Source organism: Notamacropus eugenii, chromosome 1 (assembly GCF_028372415.1).
Source record: "Notamacropus eugenii isolate mMacEug1 chromosome 1, mMacEug1.pri_v2, whole genome shotgun sequence".
NCBI lineage: Eukaryota > Metazoa > Chordata > Mammalia > Diprotodontia > Macropodidae > Notamacropus > Notamacropus eugenii.
In genome coordinates, this window is record NC_092872.1 from 444,914,504 (window position 1) to 444,933,372 (window position 18,869).

The 18,869-nt window shown below is 34.8% G+C and overlaps 1 protein-coding gene across 6 annotated transcripts in view; it reads right to left on the reverse strand.

Moving 5' to 3' along the window:
* The window catches only part of STRBP (spermatid perinuclear RNA binding protein), a 165,822-nt gene that overhangs the window by 49,916 nt on the left and 97,037 nt on the right, over nt 1-18,869 (reverse strand). For 5 of the 6 annotated variants that reach the window (XM_072631856.1, XM_072631853.1, XM_072631857.1 and 2 more), the window contains exons 6-11: nt 9,910-10,004; nt 9,104-9,199; nt 6,865-6,976; nt 5,896-5,993; nt 4,804-4,915; nt 69-158 (exon numbers count right to left, since the gene is read on the reverse strand). In XM_072631856.1, coding sequence (XP_072487957.1) covers nt 69-158; nt 4,804-4,915; nt 5,896-5,993; nt 6,865-6,976; nt 9,104-9,199; nt 9,910-10,004 — 603 coding nt within the window. The remainder of the gene's footprint in view (nt 1-68; nt 159-4,803; nt 4,916-5,895; nt 5,994-6,864; nt 6,977-9,103; nt 9,200-9,909; nt 10,005-18,869) is intronic. The other variant, XM_072631854.1, reaches the window with a different exon arrangement.

Sequence of the window (18,869 nt, forward strand, 5' to 3'; positions counted from 1 at the left end):
TAATACTAGGACTCTTTTCCAGATCACATCTATTTTAACTGAAGATGTGGAATACAATCTATACATACTTTTCCTTAAGTTTCGCTTCATCTTTTTATTGGGATCTTTATCATCTAATCCATCTTCAAAAGGTCTCTTCAGAGCTGAGGAACCAGCACCTGAGAAAATAGTGTAATGGATTTATTAGTCAAAAATAGAATAATTACAAAATATCATCACATTGCTGTCACTCTAAATAATATACAAAACATTGTCAACCAAACAATCTCATGAAAATGGTAGTAAAAGGTGCTGTTATCTTCATTTTACAGACTGAAAAAAAAATGTGGCTTAGGTGAAGAGACTTAGTCAAATTCAAAAAGGTACCAAGTGCCAAAGTCAAAATTCAACTCCATCTTTGCTAATGCCCAATTCCAATATGTTTTCCACTACATCTAACTGCTTCTTTCTCTTCTCTTTCAAATAAGACAAATATTCTGAAAGAGCAACTTTACAACCCTTAGCCTAACAGAATTTCTTATGCAAAATTTTTTTATCTGCTTATATTTGTGCCATTTGATTTAAAAATAAAACTGCAGTTACACAGATTGAAGTGTGGCACAAATAGGCAAAACATCCTGCTACTATCTTCACCTTGGGGAAATAACTTTACCTCTTTTAGTGTCCTCATATGTATTGTCCATCCAAGTTCTAAGAAAGTCTATGAACTGGGTCTGGGATTTTAAACAAAACTGTTTACAAATAGTCCATAGTATCCCTTGTCTCCACTTAACAAAAAAAATTTCCCTTCAATACTTATTTCATGACCCACTTGCTCCAGAGAATCTTCCTGAGCTACACTTTTGTAGCTCTTATTCTCAATATTACACATTTTGGGTACTTATCTTATGCAGTTGTATGTCATTCTATTCAATCAGAATAGCAACAACACTATATTATGTTTCTCCAAAGCAATTGGAAGCTCTTTGAAAACCGGAAGTCACATCTCCTTTTAATGCCTAGCAAAAAGTTGAGCTTATAGTAGGTACTCAATAAAATCTGTCAGATAATAGGACGAAACTACCAAAGATCAGACTAAGTCAAAAACTGTATTTCTGAGAGGAAAAATAGCAGCGTCCATTTGCATAGCACTTTAAACAAACTATTATTCTTCACAACAACCCTTTAGCAGTAGACAGTTCAAGCATTAATAGTCCCACATTTTATAGGCAAGAGCCATGAATTTCAGAGTAATGAAGAATGGACACTGGATATAATGCTGAAACCCTTTTATCTTAAAGATAAGGGAACTGAAGCCAGAGATATGAAGTGATCTTGCCTAAGAGATATAAAGTTCATACATTACAACCATTATGATATCCTATTCCCAAAATCTCCTTGTACAAGGAGATGCAAATGTGCTGTATGCAAATGTGAATTTTATAAAACCTTCAGATTTAATAAACTAATGTCAAATATAAGCAATATTCATATCACCTACAACTGGCATTTTATACATTTATATTATGTTTAGAAGGGGTAAGAGGCCTCATTTTAGTTTTGGACCATAGAATAACTAGGCAAAACCAAGATTTTAATGCATGTCTTCTGATTACTCAAGTGCTCTAAATCACTTATCGTACAAGTTCAAAGATGACTTCAACAAATTCCATGATTCAGAAGCTGAACAATTCTAATTCAAATATTTTTGTTTAACGGGGGTGCCAAGGATGTGAGGAGTGTGGAGAGAAGAGATTCACAGAATGATCTCAGATGGATAGATTGTAAGGGGGCCTTAGAGACTATGCAATGCAAGCTAATCATGTTAAGAAGAGAAAAATGAAGGCCAAAGAGGTTAAGTGATTTGCCAAAGTTCAGATAGTAAAAAAGTCAGGATGAGAACGTCGGTTTGCTGGCTTCTAGCCCAGGGCTCTTGCCTTTACATACCATTCTTCAGTACTCAATAAACTGATACCACAATAGAAACATCTGCACATGTTTTTTACAAAAGGTTGTAACGATACAGAGATTAACTCCACATTCTGTAATCACCAAGATTTACTGTCTCTTGGAGGAAATACTGACTTCAGCTACTCCATTAGACAATCCTCCCACTTCAGGTCAATCTTGAAGTTCATTCCAATAAGAAAGTAATATATGCTTTATGATGCAAATCAAATACAATACATAAAATGGTGAGAGTGCCAGGCTTGGAGACTGCAGATTTGGAGGAAACAAGGTTTGTTCCAATCACACTCCGGTTCAATAAAATATATAAAAAGCTGCATCCTCCAGCCTTCCTAGAATTCATAAGTTGGCTTAAACTAAAACAGCTTGTTGCACAACTATGTAAATGATGTGCCAATGGGCACCACTTTCTCTGTTGTGAACAAATCACCCAAGGAAACCATAAACTTCAGAACACAAAGGAGACTACTACTTCATTTTACAGAGGAGGGGAAAAAAGGCCTGTAGAAAGGATTATGTGAGCATTATCTCCTTTACCAGGGGTGGGGAACTTAACAGACTCAAGGCCTTATGTAGCCCTCTAAGTCCTCAAGTGTGGCCCTTTGACTAAATCCAAATTTCACAGAACAATTTCCTTAATCAAAGGATTTGTTCTGTAAAACTTGGACTCAGTCAAAGGGCCACACCCAAGGACCTTCGAGGTCAAAAGTTCTCCAGCTCTGCCTTACACTATTGCTGCCACTTTCCAAGAATGTGCCAGAAGACATTTAAATATAAAATATAATTATTTTTAAAATATTGAAAAATAAAAATACTTTTAAAATATCAATGGAAGTGATTCTCTTTAAAAATACAGGTTTTTATTCAATAAGATAGTAGCAACATATTAAAATTTAATGAAGACAAACAGAAGTTAAAAATTTCTGGGTTCACAATCATAAGCCTGTCCAAGTCTGTTTCTTCATCTTATGCAGCATCCCCTAGTATAATTTAAGCTCCTTGAAGGTAGTTTTATATCTGTATCCCTCAGAAGAATGCCTAGAACAGAGTGGATATTACAAATGTTTGTCTTATCAAAAAAGGTAAAGATTTGGTTTCATATACTAGGTATTTTGTGTAACCCTTAGAGTCACTAGAAAACTCAAGTATAATAATGTACATTAAAGTAAGCTACAGAAAAATGAAATTATAATTCATATCTTTATAAATTGCAGGAATCTGCTTTTTAAACAATAAAGGGCTACAAATATTTAGCAATTATTACGCACATATCATTTTCCTGTCCCCAGGATATAATGTTCATATCAAACTTATTTAGACTACATTAAAAAGAGAATCAAGAAAGACTCTACTAATGAGTTTACCAAACATCTTTCTATTAATAATCTTCATAAAAATGGGGGGGTGGGGAGAAGAGGTAGAGATGTTTTTAACCCCACAGAAAGAATTTATGGTATATTAAAAGAGCACTGGGTTTAAGTCTCTGTTTTGATACTATCAAGGTGATCCTAGGTAACTTGCTTAAGCCCTCCAATATATTCTTTCCTCAATTATAAAATCAGGAGACTACTTACAACAGATACCTCCAAGGATGGTTGTAAGGAAAGCACTTTGTAAACCTTAAAGCATTAAAAGCAAACGTTTTTTATTAGTTTTATTACATCGTCAGAGTTGGACTTTAAGGACCTTAGAACACAGAATATTAGTACATTATAGTTGCAGAGAGTCTTATAAGTTACAGCTAGAAGTGACCTGAGACATTAATTTTCTAGTCCAGTCCTACCATTTTCCTGATTAGAAAACTGAAATTAAGATACATAATGATTAATTCCATTCAACTGCATGTCTATTAAAATTAGCTAAACAATAATTTGTTTTGGACCCATGAGATTCCACCACCAAATGATATAGACTGAATCTGGAACCTGATGTATCAGAGGCACTGATTGAGGAAGATTTAACAAATGCTATTCTCCTAATGTGGATCCAAAGTACTGGCAAATTAAATGTTAATGATCCAATGTTTGTCCAAGGCAAATAAACTTACTTTAGGAAAACTGGGTGAAGTATGCACCCATTATCTCTTCCACAGTCGAGGAACTACAAGAAGGTTTTTCATTCTTAGGAATGTTTTTCCATATTTCTGGAAAATTGATTAACTATACCATGTAAAACCAAGTATAAAATTACAGGTAAAATTACTAATTCATTCTAGTAATCATTTATTGAAGGTATACTGTGACAAATCCCTGTGCTAAGTACCATGGGTAACAGACAAGTTCTCTCAGAGACTCATTTCTGTTAGAAACAGAAGGAACTTTAGAGATCATGTAATCCAACTCCCTCAGATATGAGGACAAAAACCCAGAGAGATCTAGTGACTTTCTGAAGGAAAGCCATGTGAACCCAGGTCTCCTGACTTATAATTAAAATCTCTTCCTCTAACACCAAGCTTCCTTTTTAAGAACACCAAGATGAGGCCATGAGTAGGGATTCAAAGAAATGGGAGAGTTTTCTTATTTTCTTCCAAGTGCCTTAGATAAGCATTAAAATTTCACTGGCAGAAAGGATCAAAGCAAGATAGATGTAAAGTTTGGAAGAATCTTACAAGATTATCTACTCAGCTCCTCTGACTTTCAGAAAAGAAACTGAGTCCCAAGGTCACATAAGGTAATAAATGTCAACACTGGTATTCGTAGCACTCTTTCTATTACTCCTATCACTTAGAATACAAAATTTTAAGAGCTCAATAGAATATAGAATAGATAATGTTAGTTCTAGAAGATCCCTCAGGCCCAAGTGTTGAAAATTCATTCCACGCTCCCTCTTTACCCCAAATAAATAATCATTACGCACCTTCTTTGTCAGTAACAGACCAGGAATATTTCTGGAAAGGTTTATTAGATGGAAGAGGATCCATCTCAAGCACTTTGTAAATCTGACCAAAAGCTGATAGTCTGAGTGCATGCTGAAGGAAAAAAAAATTTCATGTATTCACATTCAGTAACACGCAGCCCCACCCCCAAAGAAAAGCCCTGAACCACCAGTAAGATATAGGATAAATAGTTAAGACACCTTATCAGGAAGCCAAAAATCTAAGACTAACATAGTAGAGAATAATATTCACCATCAAAACCGAATCATAGCATCATAGTCTAGGATTTCATCAGAGTTTACCACTTAACCTAAACAGAAACACCCATTACAACCTCCCAAACAAGTTCTCACCTAACCTCTGCTTTGAACACCTCCAGTGATGAGTAACTGAGCACTTTCCCATGTAAACCCAGTAGACTTTTAGATAGTCCTGTTAGTCAGTTATTCCTCTCTCTTATTGCCAACATTCACTCACTATTCCCAGTTCTGCCCTCTGAGGCCAAGTAGAAAAAGTTTAATTCCACTTCCACATGACAGTCTTACCAACAATTGAAGACCAGAGTCTTCACAAGCTGTCACCTCTCCATTTCCTCAGTAAGGTTCTTTGTACAACATGTTTTCCAGTTCCACCAACCTGGAAACCTCTTTCTATATGCTTTCTAAATTATCAATGCTTCTTCTACAGTTTGGCTTCCAGAACTGGAAACAACACTCCAAAGGTTGTGTGAGTAAAGTAGAGATAAATAGTAACCCTATACCTACCTGACCCTGAACACTAAACACTCTGGACATCATTCATTATATAGTTTATTAGAGCACATTAGCTTTTTGGTTGCCATATCATATTGTTTTACTGTTATTAATCTTGTGATCCACTGAAACCTCAAAGTCTTTTATCATATGAACTGTAATATAAGCTAATACCTCCCCCATCTTGTACATGGGCAGAAATTTCTTTAGAACTCTCTATTCACTCAAATATTTCCCAAAAAGCCATTAGCAAAGAATTTATTCTACTTTTAGTCACAAAATGCCAGCTCAATCCAGGTCCTTAAGATTAACGTATTTTACCTGGGCACTGTGTGTAATGTCTTCTTTTTGCTGAATTGTCATATAACTCAATGCATCAGTCGGATCCCTCTCACAGGGATCATGGAGACCAGGTCCTCCTATAAGAAAGAAAAACCCCAGGTATAATTCAAAATGAGGCTCAAGTTCGTGGGAATTAGATTCAAGTTGGCACTTAAGAGTTAGGGGAAGGACTGCATGTTCTCACATTTAACTTCTTTGCCTACTACTAGTACCATGAGTTTTAATAGATACAGTTTAGAAAAGGCCAAAATTATATCTTATTTTGAAAAGTATATGTTTTTGAGATTCAAAACTGACAGGGACCTGAGAGCCGGTCAAATCCCCTCATGTTACTGGGAAGGGAAGTGAGGCCCATAGGGAAAATAATTTGCCTAAGACTGCAGAGAAAGTTTATGGTAGAAAGACTAAGATGAATCACTTCAACTTTCTAAAAAGAAAAAATAACAAAATTTATTTAACATACCTGCCCCCCATCCCAAATATTCCTATAAAGGAATCACATATGTAAAGAGAACATGATTTACACTCCCCATATAAACCCCAAATCCTTGAAGGAACCATGATACAAAAATAAGAGCATGATTTACCTGCCCATACATATAGTCATAGCTAAATATCTCATGATTTCTTTTTAAACAACCTCCACGAAACAAACAAAAAAGGCTTTATTTTCCAATCACAGAGATGTAAGTAAAGCAATACCACAATTGGCATCCTGCATTATTAGTACTTTTGTGTTAGTAAACAGAAAACTCAGATTATAATGACTGAAAGATGGGCTTTTCCAATGCAGCTCTTCAAATTCCTTCATTCTTCTAGCTAAGAATTCCAAATGGAATGCCTCCCCCATACTACTGTACTGTGCAGAGCACACATTTAGCAGACATTTTCAAAATAGACAGATGAGATTTTACTTATTTTTTTGCTCCCAGAGTTTGAAACCCTTACCAGGAAGAAGTATTCCAGATGCCAAACACTCCATTACTCGTCTCAAAGCCTCCCCAGCGCCCAAAGGTCTATTACAGGTACCTATAGACTTTTCACATATAAGCTCTAGTGGCTAAAAGATATTAAATTACAAATTAGTACATGCATCAAGTGTTAAAAAGGAATCCAGTTAAAATGTGAGCTAATAACTCACTATGAGGATTTGGACAAGTCACTTCTCTCTAGGTTTCAGTTTACTCATCTATAAAATAAAGGGATTAGACTAGATGACCTATAAGGTCACTTCTAGTTCTAACATTCTATGTACTATGTTCTAACATTCACAAACTCATAGAACAACAGAAGGCAAGGACATTTTTAACATAAGATGTTAAAACAAAGACTGTTAAAACTAGAAAGTGCCTTAGTCATAGAATGTTAGATTCCAGAATGTTAAAGTTGGACAAGACCTCAGAAAATCAGAATGCACAACCATGTAACACAGAATATTACACTGGACAAGACCTTAGAGACCCTGTAGTTCAATCCCCTCATTTTACAAATAAGGAAGCTGAGGTCAAGAAAGATGAAGTGACTTGCCAAAGGTCACATAGCTAGCTGGACAAAGCATTCAAACAGCAAACAGCATCACAAACATCACAAGGAGAAACTGTCCAGAGTGGCCTGTGCCAAGCATTTAAAAGAGATGTAAAAGAGCAATATCGTGTACCCATTCTTAATATTATTAGATACTCATAGTGATTGTGGACAGCTTAATCAGGTCATTAAAAAGATAACATTTTCTTGATCACAATTTGTGGGTTCTCTTTTCAATTTCTGCTTAGTATTATACTGATGCTGTTGCTAGAGATGACCTTTTATTCCAATGGATCTATAATAAAGGAGAAGATGAAGTCCCATGGGAATTCCCACATCGAATAACATTTCCAATAAACATCATGTACTAAATATAAATTCACTACATATATATGTATGTGTGTATGTTATATGGGTATCTATAATATACATACACACATTATCTCATATATATTCACTATGATAAATTCAAGTGTATTTATTATAATTTCAAAATTCAATAGAAAAAAGGCTATATCTTTTAAGAAATCAGAGTCAACCAGTCTCAACTGCAAAGAATAAAAGTAATTTTAAAAGGTCGAGGCTTAATGGCATTTCTAAGGGCATTCTATCATAAGGGTAGGAGATACTTTAATGGCTTTTGGAAATATTTGCCCAAGACACTCAACAAAAGATGACAGCAAAATAGTCTTTCAAAGAGAATGACAGGATGGATCTATTTTGCATTAAAGTACTGTTATTCAGAATATAGATTGAGTATCTCTCAACTTAGGGTATAAAATTTAAGTGGAGCTTATAATCTCAAAGCAATGAACAGTGGTGACAAATAAGAACACATATTTTTATAGCTTAAAAAAATGCTTTTCAATGTTATTTAATGTGTTAACAACACATGTTCTTATAGCTTAAAAAAACAAACACCTTTTAGTATTATTTAATGTGTTAATAACACATGTTCTTATAGTTTTAAAATAAACAAACACCTTTCACAGTTATTTGATATATTTTGGTATATTACTTGTGAACATATACAAGCTCTTCCTTTCAAAGGGATTAAATTTTCAGGTAAGCCCTATATTCACCTCAACAGAATGCAATCATGTATTGATTGGTTAAGATTACTTGTTAAGATTACAAACTCCATGACTGGAAGACTAGATCTGGAAGGGAACCTATAGATTACCAGGTCTAATACTCAAATTTTACAGATGAAGAAACTGAGGTTCAAAGAAGGGAAGGTATTTGAAGAAGGTTACACCTATATTAAATATCAAGAGTTGGAACCTTGTTGTAATTATCATTGTTATCTCTCTTGCTGTGTAGCACAGAGCACTACACACAGCAAGAACTTAACAAATCATTTCTGAGTGAATGGTAAGAAATAAACCAGGGATGTGCACAACACTAATACTGGGAGATAAAGCCATAACATCCATATGGACAAGATGAGAAGTGTCAGGTGCAGGTAGCAAGACTTCAAATGGAACCATATGGCTCATATATGAAAAGGGAGCATTTGATAATGCATTTCTAAACTACTTCCTAATAAGACAAAATCAGGAGTATTAAAATTCAGCAGGAATATGGAATTTCTGAAGGCTTACAAAAAACGGCAGTCTAAGCATTTGTCAGTTTACCCATCAGCCATTTTTTATGTACTTACCCATCCTTTTAATGGAGCCCATGTGGGTACTCTGTTGCACAAATCACGCAGAATGCGGAGGACAATTACACATGATTTTAGTCCATTTGCCCTTGCCTAAAACAAACAAAAGGGTTCCAATACACCTACTGAAATCCATTCTTCAATTTATGCACATTGGCCTTGGATAGGTCCTTTATAAATGATTACTAATTAGCCAGTTAATAAATCAGATTCATGCAAACAAACAACAAAAAAAAAGCAAGATCTGTGTTTAGAAAGGCAGGCTCAAAAGTAAAAGAAGGAAGCATAATGTTAAAATTGCTTTTGTAGCCTCATGATAACCAGATACCCATTAATTATCTATGCATCTATAACTTTTTCACATTTTTCAGACTGTTTTGTTTTGGGGTTTTGGGGGTTTTTTTGGCTCAAACTAGAATTTCAAGAACTAGAGATCAAATAAATACTGATTCATAGGCTATTTGACCTAAAAGAGGCTTTGGTACAAGAGTGTTCAAAAGGGAAGGAACTTTAGAACACAGACTGTTTGAGAAATATGGAATCAAAGACTGTAAAAAAATTTAAGCTGTATGGGAGCCTTAGAAGACATATACCTCACAACTCTTAGTTTACAGAATATGGAATAATTAAGACTCGAGAAAATAAGTGACTTGCCCAAGGTCTGTGGAACCAAATCTTTTTGACTCTCAGGCTAGTGTGTATTTCTCCTAAACTATATTGCCATCTTAAGCCATTCCAGTCAGTATTGACAATCTAACCTTCATAAGGCTACAATAACAATGAGGTAAGAACAAATAGCCAACCTGAAACCATTTGGCATGTCGGAGAGACGCCAAGGCGTTCAGGCATTTCTGCCTGTCCAATAAGTCCGGAGGGTCTTTCATCGAAACATTTTCTACTGGTAAAATGGGATAAAAAGAGACAGATACAATTTGACCAAGGGGTTTCTGTCACATTACCAAAAAGAAAAACAAAACAAAAGATTGCAGCAGCATCTCAGTGAGCTAATAAGACTCCCAGAAGGTTTAATGGTGTTTTAAGGAGTGCACGGAGTTATTTAACTCAACAGCCATTAAAAGTAGTAATGTGCACATGTATAAGATATAGCAGAAAGGCATTCACTCAGTACACAGATCAATGACCATTGCTACATACAGTCTGGGATCTTATTAAAAATGTATAACAACACATTGTTGGAGATCACAAAATAAGGATGTAGCACTTTTTCCTTTTAATCCAAAGACAACAGGTAGGAACTACTGAGCAATAGTAATTTTTCTTTCTAAAAAGGGTTTTGGCTCCCGGGGAGCTCACATTTAACCAAAGCTTACTTTAAAAAAGATTGGCTAATTTCTCCGTAGTTATGTAAAATTACTTATTAACCAAAACTGTGGGCCACTGAACACAAAGATTAATCCCTAAAGTCACCTAGGGGATGTGTGCCTCAGCATCTTCTCAAAACAAGTTATTTTAAATCATGGTGGTTTTGAAAAGTTAAATTTTCTGCATATTTAATTTTTAATTTCCATTTAAAATAATATGATTAACAAATATTTATCTTGCTTAAAATTTGGAAGCTAAGTCCATATTGGAACTGAAATGTCTAATACGTAAATGATTATTAATGATATTAACATGTCAAAGAGATAATTTTAGTATTTCCCAGCTTCATGTGACTAATAATTATTAGATAAGATTCAAATTAGTGTTTTCCAGCAACAGATTCAGTGCTGTTTCTCCTATAACACACTGTCTCTAATAGCTGCAATCTGGTTAAGTGGAGAAAAGGAAATACATAGCTGACATAGAATGCGAAGTTAAAGTTAACATACTTTCTCCATCCTACTGAAGTATAAGCCCCTTATAGACATTTATCTCTTCATCTCCCCCAGAGTGTAATATGGAGCCTGGTATCATATCAAGAACTTAGTACATGCTAGTCAAACGGTAAATAAATTTCCTTCACATATGCCAAAATTACTAATTTTTTTAAATCTGAGGACTCTGGAAACACAAAATAGACCCTATAAAGTCAATTTCCAGCTCATTACCTGACCTAAATCATAATAATTGTTATTTATTTTCATCTTTTGGGAGTTACATTTTTATGCAGCTCAGTTGCTGCATTCAAACTTTTTCCACTAACACAGAAATAAAGAGGAATGAGAAGGGAAAAAAGGAAAGGAAAAAGGAGGTGGAGAGAAGAAGAGTGGGAGCAAAAAGGAGAAGGGAGAAGTAAGAGGGAAAAGGACAAGGGGGATAGAGAGACAGAAGGATCTCACAAGGAGTTCTTAACTTAGGGTCTATGAATCTAGTTTTGTTTTACTTTTTAATATTTCAGTAATTATATTTCAACATAAGTGGTTTCCTTTGTGATTCTATTAATTTTATTTTATGCATATAAAAATACTATTCTAAGAGGAAAATAGGCTCCACTAGATTGTCAAAGAGCATCCATGACCCATTCACCACCACCACCCCAAAAAACATTACAAATCCCTATTTTTTTAAAAGAGTATAAGTAGGGTTATTTTAACACTTATATCTCCACCTCCGACAGTGTTCTGAGAAAATTATTACTGCAAATCTAATGTGTATCTTCACAGATCAAAAAAATAATAGAGTAAAAGCTAAGTTGTAAAGTGCTACAGAGAATAAACTTCTCAGTGGTTTCGTCATTTTGTAGTACAATCAGCTAGTTATGTTCACCAAAGGATGAAGTGCTACATGCTTATTTTCTGACCTGGTGAGCCTAAAAACAGATATTTGCATGTGTTCCCATCATTCGTTGCAATGTAACCCACTATACCACGCAGGGCTGACTTCCAACCCTTTTCCATAAAAGTAGGGTTTCCTAACATAGGTGGGTTTCCTAACAGGAAATTCCACTGCCTGCAAAATTTTATTGGTTAACATTTGGTTCTTGGGATTCAAGACCCAAATCTTTTAATGCCTCCTTTTATTAGGGAGCATTTGTACTAGCTTGGTTGCATTAGTACCTAAAAATACAACTGTGGGCAATACATGCAAGCATCTGCAAAAAAAGCTCATACAGCAAGTAAAACAACTACTATGAATGAGTAATTAGAATTTTTTGAAAAGTTAGAAATGGCAAAAGTTGACTGACTGCAAAGTAGTTTAAACCATCAAAGGGGACTTGAACCTGAACATTCTGAAGGTTTATTCAAAAATAAATCATAGAGTACTTTAGAGGCCTAGAATATCAGAAATAGAAGGGACCTCAGAAATCACCTTATCCACTCCTTACCTCTAATTCCAGCTAAACAGTTTTACAACTAATAATAATGATTATCATAAACATATTAAAATAGTACTCTAAACAAGCTGCTTGCACCCATTATTTTACCAAATGGAGAGGTTTTTGGGGGAGGGGAGGGGTTAGGATTATAGTCAAAGTGGGGGACTAGAAGGTAATTTTCACTCAGTAACCAAAGGATAATAACTGCATCTTAAATTTGTATATGCATGTTGTGGTTGACGAAATAGCTTCTTCCAAATACTCCTGGAAAGGCAGATGATGGGAGAATTAGTCACTCTATTTTAAGAATCATTTGAGGCCTACAGAGGTTGTGTATTTTGCCCACAGACAAGTTAACTAAGAAATAGAGGAGCCAGGAATCAAATAAAGGTCTTATGAGTCTACATTCTCACTCAGATTTGATTCTTGGATCTCTCACTTCATAGCTGAATGATGTTAGAAAGCAGTTATCATGCTGCTTTGTGGACAGTCAGCACTCAATTTTAACATCTTATTGTTCCTGGAAGGAATTTTGGCACCAGGATGCCAAAAAAACAAACAAACAAACAAAAAAAAAACAAACAAAAATCAAAAGAAATATCTTTCACATAAATATCACATTCAATCCCCAAAGTATAAGCATTCAACATCTTAGAGAATGTTTACATGACTTTGTTGCAGACAGTCAACATTTGGTGCAAGATTCTACAAAAAAAAAAAAAAAAGAAAGAAAGGAAGGAAGGAAGGAAGGAAAAGGCAGTGAAGAGAAGACTATATTCCTTTTTACACCATCATCAGAATGGCCATGTTTCTTCATGCTCTGCCAGTCAGGAAGTGAACTACTCAAGATTTTTCAGTATATTTGGGAGGTTGTGGTTTGGTGGTTAGTTTCATTTTTCAGTTAAATAAGAGGGGGATAACATGTAAATGTTTGTTTAAAAGTTCTTTTTAATCAAACATTACATAGTCAAATTCCAGCAAATAAAACAGGATATTTACTAATTCTCTCTCTACTTATTTTCCCTTGCTACTGGCTTCTAAAATACTTTATACATTCTGCATCAGATAACTACCTTACACTTACAGAATTTTAGGGTTGAAAGGGAACTTAAGTGATCATCTGGTCCAGTGTTTCCCAAATGTCAGTCTGTGGAAAATTTTTTTACTAATCCACAAAACTTTTAATAATAACAGCACTAACATTTACCTAGCATTTCAGTTTACAAAATGTTTTATGTAAACCTATTCATCTGATTCTTCTAACAACCTAGGGGAAGAAGTACTATATGGATAATTGCTTTGGGGATGAGAAAATAAAGCCCAGAAAAGAATGTGACTTACCCAAGGTCACACACTTCAACCTAAGTCTTTTGAGTCCAAAGCCAGTACTCTCAACTATTTTGCACTGTTTCCCTATCACCTTAACACAGCACCTGGCACTTTAATTCATGCCTACTGGTTAATTTTTTCTTTATACTCCCAATGCCTACCCACAATATACTTAATAAACGTTTGTTGGATTGTACTCAAATTATATCATGGCTACCTAATAGGTCTTTACATTTTAAAACCAAACTTTATAAATGAAAGAAAAAACAAACTAACCCAATTCTCTTTCTCTAACTTCTAATGATCCGTTCATTCTTTCTCCAAAGTGCCACACTTTATAAGGCCATCACACTGAGGTTGGAGGGGGGAGGGAAAGTCATCTACAGAAGAGAAATTTTATATTCTACTAGTTCAAAGTATAATTTGGGCTGACAAAAATTGAACTGGTCCAAGTACCTCATTTTAAGAGAAAAAACTGCTTACTATTATTCTTCACAGAGAATATTATAAGGTCTCTCTATAGGACCAATCCATTTGAGGGTTTAACACTAAATTTAAGAGTCAGAAGACCTGGATTAGAATTCTGACTCTGCCACCTGCTGTGATTTTGGCAAGTCACTTCATCATTCTAGCCCTCAGTTTTTTCATCTATAAAATCCATGTTATCTCAGATCCTTCATCTCTAAGATGCTATTAAACTGAGAGACCATAATCCATTAAAAAAAAAGAGAGACTGCCATGATTTTGAAATTAGAGGAATTCAAAAAGGGAAGAAACTGTAGAGAACATTTAGTTCAACTCTCATTTCACAAATATGAAGACTGAGTATTAGAGAGAAGTGAATCATGTCCAACATAAGTAGCAGATCTGTGATTTGAATTCAGGTCTTGTAACTCCAAATCCAACATACTTTCTACAATGTCTCACTAGCAGTCTGATGAGCTTCTAACTTAGTTTGAACAATGTAACATTATAGTAAAATTTCATGTGCCTAGGTTGTTGACTACTTGTTTTATGAATTAAACAGTCTGTATGAGTTCTTAAAGAAAACTTCTTTAAAACGATTGTGAAAAAGCAATTACTATGAAAACTGTTGCTTAATCCAACAAAACATGTCTAATGACTCCAATTTTGCATTACTGAACAAGTTTCTAAATAGATGTTTCAATTTTCTAACCAGAATAACTAAACTTCTAAAAGAAAGAAAACAACTTCAAAGAATTATTAGTGAGGAAACAATATGATGCGGCAAAAATGAGGAGAGCTGAATTCTACTCCTGACTCTGTTAATTTAGGGGGTGTGACCAAGGCAACATCACTTTCCATCTCTGGGATGCTTTCATTTATTAAATGAGATGATAAAAAATAAAATGGCAAATATTTCCCCTAAGCTCTAGAATTCTGTTTTATTAATGAGATTTTCTACTAAAACTATCATCTACTGATCCTTTTTCCATGACTAGTAAACAGAAATATGGATCACAACATAATTTGCTATGATTTCAACACTAAGGGGAATCTTAGAGATTAGCTAAATTCAAAACCCTGATTTTAGAGAAAGAGGAAAAAAGGACCCAAATACAACCATAGGAAAGAAAAACTGAACGCCCGAGAGAGAGAAATTGATATTGTCCAAAGTCATGCAGCTGAATGGCTGTGATAGAACTGAACCTAGGACTTCTGATGCAATTCAGTGTTCGGCATTCAGTCCATTAAATCTTAACTGCTTCTTAGTCATGAGTATAAATGCTTATTGGTGATGCATGTATAAACCTTGCTATTTTAGTCTACAAAGAGATTCTAACATAACCAGTGAAGGTCTTTTAATTCAATCCCCAGAAAGAGAAATTTTTAGTGTAAGTTCTGAAAACTGCCAATTACGTGACCTTGGACAAGTCATTTAACCTCTGTGAGCTTCAGTTTCTTCATCTCTAAAATGAGAGTAATAGTTACACTGCCTGACTCACAGAGTACTTTTGAGGAAAGTATTTAAGTGTGAGTTATTATTATGACTAATTCACCTGAAATTTCACCCTGGACTTTATCTTGAAAAACCATACTAAAAGCAAGCAAAAAAAAGAAAAAAAAAAAGATGGGGAAGAGTGGGGGAAAAGGTATAGAAATATTATTCAACAACCTGAGGGATAGTGCATGAAGGCACATAACACATTCATGAACAATGTGAGCACTGAAAAAGAATTCCATTATGCCTAACCATGTTTTAATTAGTTAGATGTTAGATTAATCACTAGAATCAAATCATACAAGAAGAAAACCTTGGTCAGTTTCTCTCAATCCCTTCATGAATGCTAATTACTTGGCTCTCCTAAAGAAAATGCCAGGTTATGAATAAGAAGAAATAAAGCATAACACATCTGTAGCCTGTATTGTCCAAAAATGAACTGTTCACTCATGCTAGGCTCTCCATGGCTCCTTAACAACTTAAAATAAACTGAACTGTATAGAGTTAATGTTTTAAACTATAAGCTTCCAAGAGAAAAGTGACTGTCATTTTCCTAAATTTATATCTTACTCAGTGTCAGACAGCTCTCTATATAAACAGGGGTTTAATGTTTCCTAAACTGGGTGGAACTAACTAGCTCAGACTAGGGAGAGAAATGATTAGATTTCTTCCAACTATGAATGAATGGAAAAGCATTGATTAAGTGCTTACTACGTGCAAGGAACTCATATATACACACATATATATATATACAGGCATGCATACATGTGTATGTTTACATTTACATTCTCTCCCCTACATATACTCTCTCTTTCTCATATACACAGACACATATATATACATACATGTGTATGTATATAGCATCAACAGAGAAAATATCAAAGAACTGAATATAGCAAGAAAATTGTGATGAGATGAATTCAGAGAGAGAACAATTATCTTCTCACAGAACCTCAAAGTTGGAAGAGATTGGTTTAAATCCTAACTGAAGTATGACTCACCCAACAAATAGTTATTGGGCCTCAGCTTTAATACCTACAAAGAACTCTCTAATGTCAAGTAATTTCATTTTTGGAAAGCTCAGATTCTAGTTCAGATGTAGGTTGTATTAGATAGTTTCAAGGATCATTTTCAAATACAAGACTCTTCTAGAAAGCTCTTCTTTGAATATAGGTGAAATTTTCATGCCTATAAATCTACCAAAGTTCTTTGTCTGTTTCCTGAAAACAAGCAAAATAAATCTAGTTGCATTTAAGTCCATGAAAACATTATCATAGTCCTCCAAAGTCTTTTCTAATGCTAAATAACTTGAGTTCCTTCAATTTATCTTCCTTCAACTTATCTTAAGTTAGTACTTTGAAAGTGATGGATATCTACTCCAATTTGTCAAAATACCCAGAATGTGGCATCCAGAACCAAACACATTATTCCAGAGATACAGAGACAAAGAATATGCAAGTAAACATTATTAACACTTCATACCAGTAACAAATTTTTAGCACAACCAATAAGGGATTCAAGAATCTTTTAGCTCAAAGGCCAGAATGGGAAGCTATCATTGCCAGTTATGACAAATGCAAACTATGCAATCTTGGACAAATCACTTAGCCTCTCTATCTAATCTTCAGTTTCCTTATTTGTAAAATGAGAATACTTATACTGCTTACCACACAGGGTGGCAATGCAATCATCAACATGTCCCCACCTTGACCTCTCAATTCTGCATACCAGACTTCTACTAAAGCAACTGAAAATCCCAATTTTTTTTTTTTTACTGTCACCATCATAATATCAACTTAAACAGTCTACAATTCATGTTAAAACATCCAGGACTTTTTCATACCAACTGCTATTTCGCAACTTATCTTACTATGAGACTTTTACTTCAAGCAATATTAGATAATCTGCACCCAGGAGAGAGATATAAAAAGGTCTTTTAGAAATAATGGCTGTAATATTCCCTTATCAACTGCTGCAAATACTGGAAGACAGAATAATGTGGTAAATTTTGTCTCCAAGACCCCTGGACTTGGATGAACTGCCATCCAACCCTAGGAAGGGTCCATACGCTAGTGTTATAAACCTACCAGGTATCAATTCAAGTCAGATTTACTCAGTCAACTTTTCCATAAACCTTTAGAAATCTACACTATCCAATAATGGATAAACTCTATTCTAACCCAAACCACAGGCATCATCCTAGCTTCTCCGAATGTCTGGCTTATAACTGTACCATGCTTTGAAGGGGGTCAATAAATCATCATCTATGATTTTAACTTAATGCTCTTGCATTTTACTTTTGCAATGACTTCAAGCCCTAGGTAAGATAACAATTCATCTATAAAACTCCTCCTAATGCCTCCATATTACATTGACCTCTCCTTTGCCTGATTCTACATTGCAGCAGTGCTTCTGTATGTCCATATTATTATATCCTACCCACCACCAGCACAAGAGGTTAAGTTCCATTTTCAGAAAACTCAATCAATAAACAATACATTTCATTCTATTGAACCAAAATCTACCTCTTTGTATCTTCTCACCATTCAACCTCATTCTTCTCTTGTGAGCTTATTATATGACAATTCCATCATTATTAGCATTCTCAATAAATGACCATCTAACTGACATTCAAAAGATTTTGATTTTCAGTGTAAGCAGTCTGTCTCACTCTTGAACCGCTCTGCTTGTTGGGAAATCTTTCCCTATATTAAACCAAAATATATAATAGTATTAAAACTAATAACATTCTAGTAATCTTTGTTTACTGTTTCCCTGGATGCAGACTTCATTCAAGTGTGTGATAAGAGGGAAAAGAGGAGAAATCAAGCTTAATGGGAAACAACTTATGGAGAAGTCAAGAAGAGAAAAAAAAGACTTGGGAAATGGTCTATGGAATCATGGAACTCTCAAGTATTGAAAACGAAAGGAGAGGTTTCGTGTCTATATATTTCTAATAGCTGAAAGAAATTATGCCACGAATGAGACAAGGGGTTCCTAAATAAAAGTTTTCCTAAAGGAAAACTCTTGAGTCTTCCTTCTAACTCCCCCGAACTCCATCACTCTAAATCCTCCAAGTTGGTTTAGAGCTTCCAAAAGCCCTGCCAAAGAGCAGAGTCACCTCTGGAGAAATTCAAATTCCACAACAACCAAATCACAAAAGACACAAAAAGTAACAAAAGAGAATTGGGGCACAGCTTGTGGACAATTTT